The sequence below is a fragment of the Nothoprocta perdicaria genome, unplaced genomic scaffold (assembly GCF_003342845.1).
Source record: "Nothoprocta perdicaria isolate Ctin4 unplaced genomic scaffold, notPer1 scaffold_8, whole genome shotgun sequence".
Classification (NCBI taxonomy): domain Eukaryota; kingdom Metazoa; phylum Chordata; class Aves; order Tinamiformes; family Tinamidae; genus Nothoprocta; species Nothoprocta perdicaria.
Window position 1 is genome coordinate 6350864 of NW_020456087.1, and position 12862 is coordinate 6363725.

At 38.0% G+C, this 12862-nt stretch overlaps 1 protein-coding gene across 1 annotated transcript in view; it reads left to right on the forward strand.

The window, feature by feature from the left end:
- NPAS3 (neuronal PAS domain protein 3) overlaps window positions 1-12862 on the forward strand; it is a 542948-nt gene that overhangs the window by 354447 nt on the left and 175639 nt on the right. The window contains exon 5 of the mRNA XM_026051847.1: window positions 8310-8399. Within this exon, the coding sequence (XP_025907632.1) occupies window positions 8310-8399 (90 nt within the window). The remainder of the gene's footprint in view (window positions 1-8309; window positions 8400-12862) is intronic.

Consider the following 12862-nt stretch of genomic DNA (forward strand, 5'->3'; position numbering starts at 1 on the left):
CTTCAGATTCATTTTGCTTATCTGTATAGTCATCTAATAGATGAAATATGGCAAATGTAAGTTCCTCATCCTGTTCTTCCCTGAGCAGAGGCTTTCTGTTTTGGATGTATAAAATCCTGTGATGCAAGTGAGAACACATGTAGTCACTTCTGGGCTAGAGGTCTAATTCCAGCAAAGCCACTTGTCAGGATCAATCACTGCAGCATCTGAGCACCTACTGAGTGCAGATGTTATTTTAACAGTGCAATTAACTCCGTATCACCCATCTCCCTTATAATTTATAGCCTATTTTTTGGCCAGCAAACCTTTATCCACTTTAATACAGTGTCAGATTGCGTAGACTTAAAAAAAAGATATATATATATATATGTATATATATGAGACTCCCACAGTAAATTTTGCTCATGTAGATCCTCCCATCTGCACAGTATTCCTGGCAGATCAGATTCCTGGAATCTCTTGCTGTGAAGGGTGAGGTGCAGATCTGGAGAGTTACCCCTCATACTGCCCCAGATCAGGATTTRTCATCACTCCTACTACTGGGCCAGCTTCTCTTTCTGCTTTGACACTCATAGTAACAAATACTACACAAGTCTCAGAGTATCAAGCCATTGGTTTGGGGCAGCACCTCCCTGTGCACAAACATACATACATACATACAGGTAGGATGGTTTGTAGCAGATGAGCTTTTCTACCGCAGAGGGGCAGAAACCAGCCGAGAGTGGAATCCTTTAGACCTAAAACAGAGCCAGTCCCAAGCCAGATATACCCTCAATTCTGATCTGCACCCATCCCATTCTCAGGTCAAGAGATAAATAAGGTGATCTCTGGATGGCAGTTCTCCTCCTAAATAGATATAGTTGGTTGTATTGTGTGGCAGGCGGTTACAGGCATGACAGTCTGGCACCAAAACTAGGAATCCTACCTAAATCCTTTCTAGGAGTTCATCAGACCCTGGCATCTCAAGGATGAAAGGTTACTGCTTTAATACACAACTCCCACAGAATTGAATTTTAATTGAGGTAGATCTGAATCCTTCCCTCTGGAGTCCTTTTTTTYCTCCTTTTTCCTTTATGTTGAGATCTCCCACAGAAGAGGATAGCAAAGACTGAGGGTAAATAAGTAAGTTTTTAACTTGCCTTTTCAATGGTGGTTATTATAGCAYATACAGATGTAAATCAGTTTTCATTTTAGTAATAACCTGTTGATGCAGAAGAATGCACAATGAAGAATTGCATTAGTCAAAGAGGAAACACGTTTTTTAACCTTTTGTGTGTGTGTTTTTGGATCCTAAAAATTGTACTCTGTGGTTTAAATGCTGTGTGGAAAATGCAAGTCTAATGATAGTAAGCTTATTTTTCTCAGTTACCTTTCACAGACCCTTTCAGAGGAACCACCGAGGTTCAAAGACCTCAATCACTCTGCAGTTTTCCACAGACTGGGAAACACTGATACATCCAGAGGGAATGTACAGTTTACTGAACATCTTCTTTCTTTAAAAATGCTATAAAATTACCTGAAACYGTGTAAAAGAATGCTGTATCAGTCTCCATCTTCCATTTGCTCCAAAGGAAGCAAACTCCCTCTTCTCTCCTTACTAGGTCCTACTCCCCTTTGGAAATTTTTACTGTCACTGATGTAAAACTATCCAAAAGCTTCAAGTTTTGTTGTTTCCTCTATTTTTGCTGTGATAAAGTTGTCTCTGCATGTTGTATGAAGGCTTTGGCTGAAATAATATATCTTCTGATAAACTGGGTACAAAATACGTGCAAGTTTGCTGTCCTGGAATTTCTTTTCAAGTGTCTTGCTATTTCTTTCTCCCAACAGAATTACAATGAAATGTAAGGATATTCTTTTTCTTTTTCCCCACTGTGATGCCAGATTTTCAGTAGATCTTGAGCTCCTGCAGCTTGGTGATTTTTACTTTTTCAGCCATTCTCAACCTCATCTCTGATACGAATATCTATTATCGGTCTATAAACCTATAAACCTAATCTATTATCAGTGAATAAACCCAGGAGTACACCTTATGTACACCAATTGCCAGCTTTCAGATGTTTTTCTTACCTCTGAACTTTTCTTTATATTCTTCACTTCCAATGAGTCCTGATCTGGAACAAAATGTCATTTATTTATTCATTTTATTGAATCAAGTGGTGAAGCTGCCCCTACAAGCTATTCCTGCTTTGSGTACATAAATGGATGCCTTTAATTCTGTAAGTCTAGAGAAAGATGCATCAGGGGAATCAAGTAAAGTTTATTCTTCATGCCTTGCTTCTTGGCTTCAAGCTATAAAAAAGATCTCTTTATTATTGACACATTTATTTTTTTGGCACTTCCTTGTTGTCATAAATTGCATCCTGACCACATGAGCAAAGAGCAYGAACATGGCACATTAGGAAGCTGGCATCAAGACCCATTCTAACCACATCCTTTGAGTTTATCCTCTTACCTCATCTTTTTTTTTACTGTAGCATTTTTTTTTCCTCTGCTATATGTCATTAACTTACAAGAAGTCTATATAGTCATGTAAACATTATGCTGAATTGTGGTAAAAAATAACAAGAGTATGAGAGTTGAAAACAGAGTTTTTTGTGTGTTTGATGACAGGATTTTTAACGTATTGTCAAAGGCTGGTATCCCAAGGAACACTCCAGCAAGACCCATTTTTTGTTTTATTTAGGAAATTTTTGTTCTCTGCAGGAGACTGAAAAATCCCGAAAGCTTTCAGATATGTCCTTGAGTGAGCAAATGGCTGAAATTTAATTATTAGCTTTTATTCATGTGTATGAAATACATTGCACACCAAGTGATGTTCCCAGGAATAACGTTGCAGTCGCCTCACAGCACTTATTTGTGAAAGCCCCGGGTGAGATTTCCTGCCTCAGTTGTGATGCTTTCGTGTTTGCTGGTGCTGCTGCAGGATGCTACTCTGCTATCTTAATAGGGCGAGCACAATAGGTGGGCACTGAAGCTCTGCATCGGATCTCTGCTGCCCACTTGCTCTGCTGCTGCTGCGTGTCCCTTCCGTCCTAAAACCCAGCCTGAGAACAGTTAGCATGTTGAGATGAAATTCCCTTTTTCCTTAGTAAGCTACATTTTTTTAAGCCATGCAAATCAAGTTATGCAATGGTATGTGTATTACAAGAGAGGAACTATTTGCTTAGGTAACTGTCAAATCCATCCCGTACCATCTCTTTTTTAACCAGACTGAAATATTTTTGCTCTTATTGGATGCTATRTGTCTAATTGGTGGCAGGCTTTGTCCTCAAATTAATGTTCAGCTCCAGTTATAATACCATTATGTCATAACAGTAAAAAATTCTAATTAAGATGATCTGTTTGCCAGGAAAAAGTTTAGTATATCAATTAATCTGTTTTATCAGGGGGAGCATTCCCGTCCCCAGCCCCTATCTCCCGATCAGAGCCTGAATTACGAGCAAAACATCACAGATGCATGCTGCATTGGACAAAGAACACATGCATGCATTTAAATCATGTATATCTTACTTTTTACTGATGTAATTGTGAAATATGTTCTTTTTGCATTCATAATTAGGGGGTGGAACAGATGGTGAAGGCTTAGTTTAAAATAATCTGTCATTAAAATAACCTAGCCTACTGGTAATTCTTCACTATAACTGGAGTTTGGGTCAGGGTAGCAGGGTTTTTTTTGCAGCATTGGAATACACTAGGAGGAATTAGGGACTTCAGGGATAGTATGAAATACGAGGGTATTCTCCAGAAGGACACTGTAGTAAGACCACAGTGAATTAAATTTGTCTGCGTTGGGAATATGCAAAAATAGCTGGGACAAAATTCCTCTGACAAATATAAATCCATTTAGTACAATGCATTATACATTAGTGCGTATTCGRTCAATGTGGTACAGTTAGCTTCATATCCTGCAAGGAAATAACCTCATTCTTCTACAAATACGGTAAGAAGCACTTACTGTTTTTGTTAAAAACCTCGTATTTTCATATTATTCTGATGTCAGAAGATATAAATTATGGTTATTGGTGTTATTATTCAGAGGTACTGCAGCAAGTGACTTTCACATCTGAGTCTCTCTTCCATCGTCTCCCACATTGACTTTCGGGTATGTGACAAAGGAAATTTTGTGTCAGGCCTGCCTGGCCACCTTAGGAAGATTTTCAGGAATAATAAAACTCAATAACATGGATACCTGCATGTCTTTAAAACAGTTATTTTAGTGTTTCCCCTAAGATTCTGTTCCCTTGCTGCTTTGAAGAAAGCATATAGATTTCAGCGTGGTATTATGATAAATCTTCTCGAGGAGGGGCGAGCATTAACATTTGTGTCGGTTCTTTTTCATCTTAATCCAACCTTGGTTAATAATCAGAAAATTCTACATAGTGGGTAAGAAGATGTAATTAACCCTTTGACCCTGGAATCTTAATTGGCGCCTGTTGAAAACAGTGGGGCAGTTTGGAGGGAGAAAAAAAAAAATTAGAAAGTAGCCTGTGGTGATTGAAATAGCATAATACATAATGGCTTTCTGAAATCAAAAGTCCAAGGGAACCTCAGCTTTAATCACATTTTGCACATAACCAGTATGCGTGGGCTTAAGTGGGATGTTGCCAGGCTTCCAGAAATGGAATTGTGTCCCGAGATGGCAGGTGGGGGTCACGCTGACCGTGCTGAAGGAGCCCCACTCAATGCGACAGGGCAGGGCTTAGGGCAGTGCCCTTCACTCGTGAAATAAAAAAGGAAGGAGCTCGAGATACTTTGCTAACAGACAGCGCTCTGCCTTGATCTTCATGGGCTCCCCTTCAGTGAAAATAGGACATTTTACGGAACTTTATGAAATATCGGTGACCTTTGCAAGGCCTGTTTCTGTATTATAGCTGATGATAACTGTGGAAAATCTGAAACAAATCCTATTTGCCTTTGAACTATGGAGAAACTGTTTGAAAATCCTGTCTGGAAAAAACACTCTGGCACTATTTTAAGACAGAGATTTGAAGGCTGACTAAATCCAGTGCTTTTCTTGCATTGGTAGTGTCGTTTGTTCTACATCTGCAATGCAAATAATAGTTCCAAAGGTTTCTCCTCGTTAATACAAAATTGGCTGTAAATAGGTAGTATACAGGAGTATCCCGTGCGGTTGCTCCCGATACCTTTGTTACATTTCCTGCCACCTCTGCCTGGAGTCTGCTGCTCTCTTGACATGCACGAAGGACAGACGCTTTATGAAAAATTGAAAAATTTCTACACGCATTACTTAAATAATAAATATTCATAAATAATACCTATGAATAACAAATGAGGCAGTCCTTCAGAACTGCTGTTTGACCTGTATAAGGAACAACAGCAGCACTGGCACAGAAGTGTTTGGTCCGTCTCAGCTCTTTCACATTGGTGGTTCAACTGCCTTGCATTGAAAGCTGGCTATTTCTCATCAGATTTTTATTGTGTGTATGTTGTTTTCTTTTTTCCTTCTTTAAATCAACTTTCTGTTGAGCAAAATGCTGAATTCTGTCAGTCTGYACACTCAAGCATAACTGCAGGAAGAAAGAAGAGGAGTCAAAAGAATGAAAGGAAATTGAGAAAGGAGGTGGGACCACCRCTTAGTAGTAGAAAGCAACCAGTCACACAAGAAGTCAGAGAAGCTGTGAGTAGCACTGGCCCTTCCAGGCTKTCAGTGATAGTCCCTAAAATGCCACATGCAAAACTAGCAGACAAGAGGAAGGCATGGCTTCCCTGAAAGAAATGAAAGGAGAAAGGGTTAAAACTTGTTCACTTAGAGGAGAGATTCAGAGWGGGTGGTGGTGTGGACAAATCACAAATGAAGAAGGGTGAGTTGTGAAGGATGTCTCACACTCCTCATTTTAAGACTCTTTCATGTTGCTCATGTCTTCTGCAAATGTTATTCCTGAAGGTTGAAATGCCTTTTGCTCTTGTGCCTACCTGAGACTTCTTCATATATTTATATTTTATATTTTTCCAGTAAAGCTGGTTTCAGCCAATTCCAAGAGTGACAGTGAGGAAAATATTTCTGTGTAATCCATGTTAATTTTTTTAAACTTTTGTTTTATTGAGAAGTCTGAGTTTCTAAATAAGATGATAACTAGAAAATAAGCATTTTATATGACATAAAAATAATCTACAATACTTGTTGCATCAAGACACTATTGAGCCAAAAACTTAACAGGATTCCAAAAAAAGTGACTTGAGCCACACTAAGTTACAAAGATAATTATAAAGAATATCGGCTGTCATGGTCATGCAGGAGCAGTAACAAGCCGAGGTTAGAAAGACCCTCCCCAGCTGCTCGGCGTTGCCTACAGAGCCACTCTTGGTGTTCTGAGCTGTGTTCTGGAGCATTCAGGAGCACATTGACAGATCCAGGAGACCCAAGCACTGCAGATAGGCTGTCACTCTGATTCTGGATGGCAAATTATTGCTGCTGGTGCAGGACGGCACTCTAGCGAGCTCAACATATAGGTGGCCACGGAATCGGCGTAATAGTTCTCAGTGTCATTTCCAAAATAGGCTTAAGCCAGTTTCCTCAAAGGAACATAGAACGGAGCATTGGGAAGACTCAGACCAAGACTTTTAAAGATTTAACTCTCTGATCTTTCTGTGATGGGGAAAGTGGATGGTAGCAGACGAACTGAAACCTAGTARAGAAGAGCGAATGTGTAAAGGCTTTGAATGTCCTTGTATGGTTCTAAGTTTGATCTTCACTGCTCCAAATTTTCCAGCAGTTATTGATGTTAAAATTCAAGGAACTGATGTTAATCGTTTGAAAAGCAATGATGATGATTTATAAGAGGCTATAAATGGCTTGCATAATATAAATGTTTTTACATGAAGGAAGTCTATGTAGATTTACATTTTTATTAATTCATAAATATAAATTAGAGAGTCTTTCTTTAGTGCAGTAACTTTAGTGAAGGTTTGTTTCCAATGTGTGGTTTATTCTTTTGAGAAAACCCAGATTTTTGAACGAGTTCCACCACCTACTACATCAGAGAGGGGCTGACTTGCCAAAGACAGCTTCTGACCAAGCAGTATGTTAGAAATTAATCAAGAAGCAAGAGAATCAAAAAATTAAAAAACCTCAAAATGACTGCTCTGAAAAGGAGAGAAATGATCACAGTGACTTTGACTTCAGCTCCTCTGAATTTGTTTGCGCTTCTCTTATCTTGTTCTTCCAAAACTGTGCTGATCTCTCAAATAGTACATTTTTACTTTACACATACCTCTGCCCCAAGGCTTGAATTARAGGTGTTTCTTGTTTCCTGAGTTGTATTAGCATTACTAATCTCTATCATTTTGCATTTTTACTTTTGCAGTACTAAATGCTTGTTTGCCTATAATCARCCTTATAAAAAGCATAAGCAAAGCAAAAAGTAAAGGTATATGTAGTGAATGAAAGGCAGTTTATTCATAGTGAAGATTTGTTCTTGTTCCTAGAGGTACATTTTCCTCTTGATGTGCAGTGATTTACTCTRTGTATCAGCTTAGGATATAGTGTTTTGTTTGTGAATTGAAGTCATGTTTCAAAAATGATGCATGAAACTGTGCAGTTGTATTTAGATTTTTGCAGTTGCAGTGGAAGCCACATCCAAAGACTTGAACCTGTCAGAATCAAATCTGATCTAGAGTTTYACAGAGAAGGGATGAAATTCATTAYGTTTCTGTAGACTTAAGCTGTAAACATATTTGACAGTAATCTTCTGATTGGCTTTGTTTATCCTCTCACAAAAGGAAAATGTGTGTGTGTGTATGTGTGTGTGTGTTTGTGCATGTGTAATCCTCAACTAATTAACAAATTATTAAGCTCCATAGTGGTCCAAGCACTAATAGGATTTTTTTTTCTCTCTTTTTGAGTTTTGGAAAGGGCAAATTTCAAAATTCTTCTGAAAGACACATTCACTCCTTAGGTTCCATAGTTTTCTTATTTTTTTTTCTTACATACCATTTGTTTTTAAAATGTCTTGTTTTCATTATTTATTTGTGCCTATAAACATTTGAAGAATATCTTATTTTTATCTATTTCTTCTATTATGAAGATGAGGTGAATTTTATATGGTTTTTAGCAGATGGTAGCATGACACAAAGACCTTAGAGTTTTGGAGATAGTCAAATCATGTTAATATGTAGATTGAACATAAAGGAATTGTTTTAAGGATTCAAATTAAAAATGTTCCTACAGAATTCAGACCATTTTCCTCAGTTTGCTGTGTGATGGCTTTGGATCTATTTCTGTCTWCAGTTTAGTATTTTATATCAATCTATTCACTTTTTTTTTCTTTTTTGTTTTTCTTATTTTGCAGTCCTTGGATGGATTTGTATTTGCACTAAATCAAGAAGGAAAATTTTTGTACATTTCGGAAACTGTCTCCATCTATTTAGGTCTATCCCAAGTAAGTAAATACTTTCAATTCTAGAGCATAACTGTGTACTTTGCACTCTTCTGGTTATCATGCTTAAGGAACTAATAATCTGTTTTCTGTATTTTGCATGGATTATTGAATTAGTTATTTAAAGCTGCATGTGGTTCATCCTGAGAAGTAATTGAAAAACGTATCTATCAGCACTGAATGTTCAGATAAGATAAACTTGGGCTAGAAAACTTTTTGCCACAAAGGATCATTATTAATTTATTGAGAACAAATGAAGTTTCTTTTCTCAGTTGTTTTGAACTTTAAACCTCTCTACCTGGTAGGAAAGGGACACACTAATAGTACTTCCCTGGTGCCCTATTACTGGATGTTTATGGAGTACCCTGCATTATCCAGGGAGCTGACACGATGACAGGGAGTCATTTGGAGTCAAGAAATACTGAGAGAGACCATTAAAATGTCTTGCAGGGAGGGTTTCAACAAGGACACATTTTGCTATTTTCATAAATGTTCACTAATATGAAAAGACAAATTCATTAAATGGATTTTTTTTTAATTGCTGAAAATGTTTTTTTTCAGAGACTAAAAGACTGGAGAAAAGTGGGCGGAAAGTTGTTTGTTGCTGTTTATGCCTACTTCTGCTGCAGGGGGTATCCCCAGAAAGGTTTAGCTAAAAGAGCTTCATTCTTCTTGGACTTAGAAAAGCGGCAGTGAGATTTTGCATGATGATTTTTAGAGTAGGGTAATCTACTGCCAGYGCAGTCACCCTGAGGAGAAAAAAAAAGAAGGCAGCGAATTGGGAACCATACTGCAACTGTATAGTACTGAAAACTGTCCGTTTTGCTCTACCCTAAACAAAAATGAAGTGGAAAATACTAACATTTGAAGCATAAAGAGGCCGCATTTAAATGTTATCTGGTGAGAATGAGAATAGGTGTTCATTAACTCCTCAGAAACCGTGCAAGCATTTGGCTGTAAGATGTATAGTAGTTGTTATTTTGTGCTGGCTTTAGCAGCCCAAATGATAGAAATGGAAACAGAGCTGCTTCTAACTCCTATCAGTATTTTTCTCTCTCATTAAAGTCCCTGGTTTTGTAATAGCCTTTAATCCCTGCCTTAATCTGTTTGGGAGTTAGTATCAAGAATCTCAGATTTTGCAATTGGTGTGCCACTATGTTGCTAATGCTGTAAAGAATCAGGACTTTAATGTTTATTGTTGTCTTATGCTCATATTGATTTTTTTATGCATAGTATCCAACAAAGTTTAATAAGCCAGTAAAGAAGAAGGATAGATAATTAGTTTAAGCAGGTAAATGCTAATTAGGGAACTCCTGAAAGGCATCCATTATACACTAGCYTAAAACAAATTTTACAGCCCTGGTTAGTGGTGTAATCCAAATTCTGTCAAGGCAACTGCATTTTCTGTAATTGAGATGTGTATGTTTGCTTTGCATAACAGATGGCTCTGTATGCTTAGACTGATAGCTAGGAAAATAATAATTGCATTATTCTGGCCAAAAGAATATTAGCTCTTGGGTTTTGGCCATTTCAGTCAGTCCTCCTGCCAGCACAGCATATGCACATATATGGATTGGATTTTCAAGGAAATTGATGCATCTGGAATAGTGTGGCCATCTGAAATATCATCTGTTCAAGAAAAATTTGGCTTTAACCCTATGCTAGTCTCCTGTTAAAAGCATTTTCTTGCACTGTYTCTTTAGCTGTAGTCGTTGCTAAGTCTTTCCCTACTCTCAATTTATATTGGTGTTGTTGAGGCTTTATACTTCCTCTTTATCTCCATCTACATTTTCAGCAAGGATTCAGATAAATAACACAATTATGTGTGCATGTTACAATATTTGATGTATCAGTGCAAACATCTCTTTGCATTCACTGCCCAAGTGATTGATGAAAAAATAATGAAAAATCAGAACCAGAAATATGTATTTTAATATAGTTAGAGGTGAAATCTGCTGAGATCCACTACAACATCTCTGATTCTTACTGTTCTTGTGTCTTTATGGAGATACTCTGTATTTTGTGTTTGTATTTATTTATGTGTTTTTCTCTTGGTATATATTGTTGGTCTCTAGCAATGACAAAAGGAATGCTGGAGCTCCCGACACTGTGTTACTATTCAAGTGTTATTTGTTATGGAGAGCATTAGCAAAAATATCCATAAAACCATTTCTCAAAATAGGCATAGAAATGCTACTCTTTCCACTGGTAACAATTTTAGAAAGCTTAGGAAATCTGAATTTCTGGAAGAATGGCATGTGGTACATGTAGCATTGCATTTCTTGCATTGCAGGCAAAACCTGCAGGTGAACACTGATAGGTGCCTATGCTGATACTCCCAAACTATATATTTATTTAGAATTCCACTTCTAGGTASTTTTGTGAGTTCAAAAGCCCAGGGTGTACTTTATAAACATTTTTATTTGACTAATCTTCTTCCATCGCTGCCTTCAGGGTCTTACTTGGTAGTCCAATGACTTCTCAGAGACTTCATCCTTGTTTGTTTTCTCATTTTTGCTAGGGTGCGTGCACAATGTATTTTGTATTTACCAGAGGAAAAAATCTGATGTGTCTCAGCTAGGGGAAAATAGTCCTTGTACCCAAATGTAGCAGGTGAAAGCAGAGTTTTTCACTGGACCCAATTTTTCTCTTTTCTGAACTTTGAGAGCCAGTGGTACAAAACAAATGAATGCTGATTTTCTGAGATAGCTGCAAGGATAATGGTAAAGAAATCTGATGAAACAAATGTCTCTGGAGGTAGTCTGGCARTGATGATAATAAAGTTACTCGTGGCAAAACTAGGGATATTTGAACAATAAATAAAAAATACAATAAATACTCTTTTGACATTACAATGAATGCACCTTGCATTTGGAGACACCCATAAATATGTATGTTTTCGTACCAAGAACTTTAAGTTATTTTGGAAGATACAGATTTTAGGGTGCTCTTCCAGAGCAGTTCACTGTGGAATTGGAACCAGAGCAGTTTCAGGGAATACAAATGCATGTTTAAAGTAGACAGAAGGATCCAGCTTTAAGAAGGAATGAAAGAAGAGAGAGAAAAGGCCAAAGAAATGAATCAAAATCTCCCAGTTTTGCCCTCAGTCTGTCTAAATTGCCACAGCTCAGTTACACCAGGGGAGGCTCAATTGCTCCAGCATGCGGAATTCAGTCATTCTGGGAACCGTAGCACTTGTTAGAAAGCCCACGCTTGCTGGGAAACATGCAGAACAGCCAGAATTTCTTATTTTGGATGAACAGCACACACTAATGAAAAAAAAATGGCCTGTGATGGTGGGGTTCAGCCTCGTGCTCACGCAGCAAATACGGCTTTTTGCAGGGACCTGCTGCCCCTCTGCAGTGGTGCACAGAGGGTCGCTGCCTTCGTCTCCATCCTTCCGCTGGCATTTTCAAGCCATCAGGGAGTTTTTGATATCGGGCAATCRTTTTAAAAACGGCCAGTTCCTTTAAGAAACAGGGTGAGGTTGCGAAAGTGAGTGTCTAAAATCGGTCTGCACATCTGAGCACTGCAGAGTGCTGCAAAGTCAATATGAATGCCTGCTACCTGAGAGATTTCAGCTTGTTTTCATAGTTTCTTTCGAGACTTAGGCACTGAAACAAAAATAATAGTAACTGGGGAGGCAAATCCGTGCAGAACTAAGGATAAAATCAACAGCTTTGCAAGGCTCTGGGGCAGTAGAAAATATCGGGGGCTGCTCAGCTGGCCAGGACACTTGTTTCCCAGAAACAAGTTGTTACCATCTCATGCAAAGTGGTGCTCAGGCAGGATATTATGCATTACTTTCCTTCTCTCTTCTTTGCTATGAAGTTCACAGCCTAGAGTAAGAGATTTCCTGCCGTCACTGCTAGCCGGCCAGGGCACAGACCAGGTTTGCAAACTGGCCTGTTTAAAGAAAGCTCAGGAAAAGGGAGCAGTGCAGCTGCAGACATAATAAGAGGTAATAGAGGTGAGGGAGAAAAAAAAAAAAAAAAAAGGAATAAATTGTTACTTAGGTTTTTCTCTTTTTTAAAAGGAAGCAAGTAAAAACAAGAGGTATATTACATATGTGCTTTGTTTCTAATAGTATAGCCTGTCTTCATATTTTGGCTTTCTGTGCATTTGTTGTATGGAATGGCAAATAAAATTATAGCTACAGCACACAAGTACAAGGTCAAATAAATGACAGTACTCAGTCTATTTGTGAAGCTATTCTGAAAAGGAACCATGGTGCCAAATGTGGTTTATTTGAATAATAAAGAAGAATTAGATTCCCCTGATAACTTGGCTGAGGGCCAATAAATCACTGGAGGTTAAGGATGCTTTGCAACCGCGATGTATTTCCTTTGCTTTACGAAGCACAAACCTCAACTACCACGCTCTACCTGTTTTTCAATGCAAATCAAGTTGAGGCTACTATATGGTTAAAGGGTTGCTTTGTACTCTGTTTCCTTAAAAAATAATAT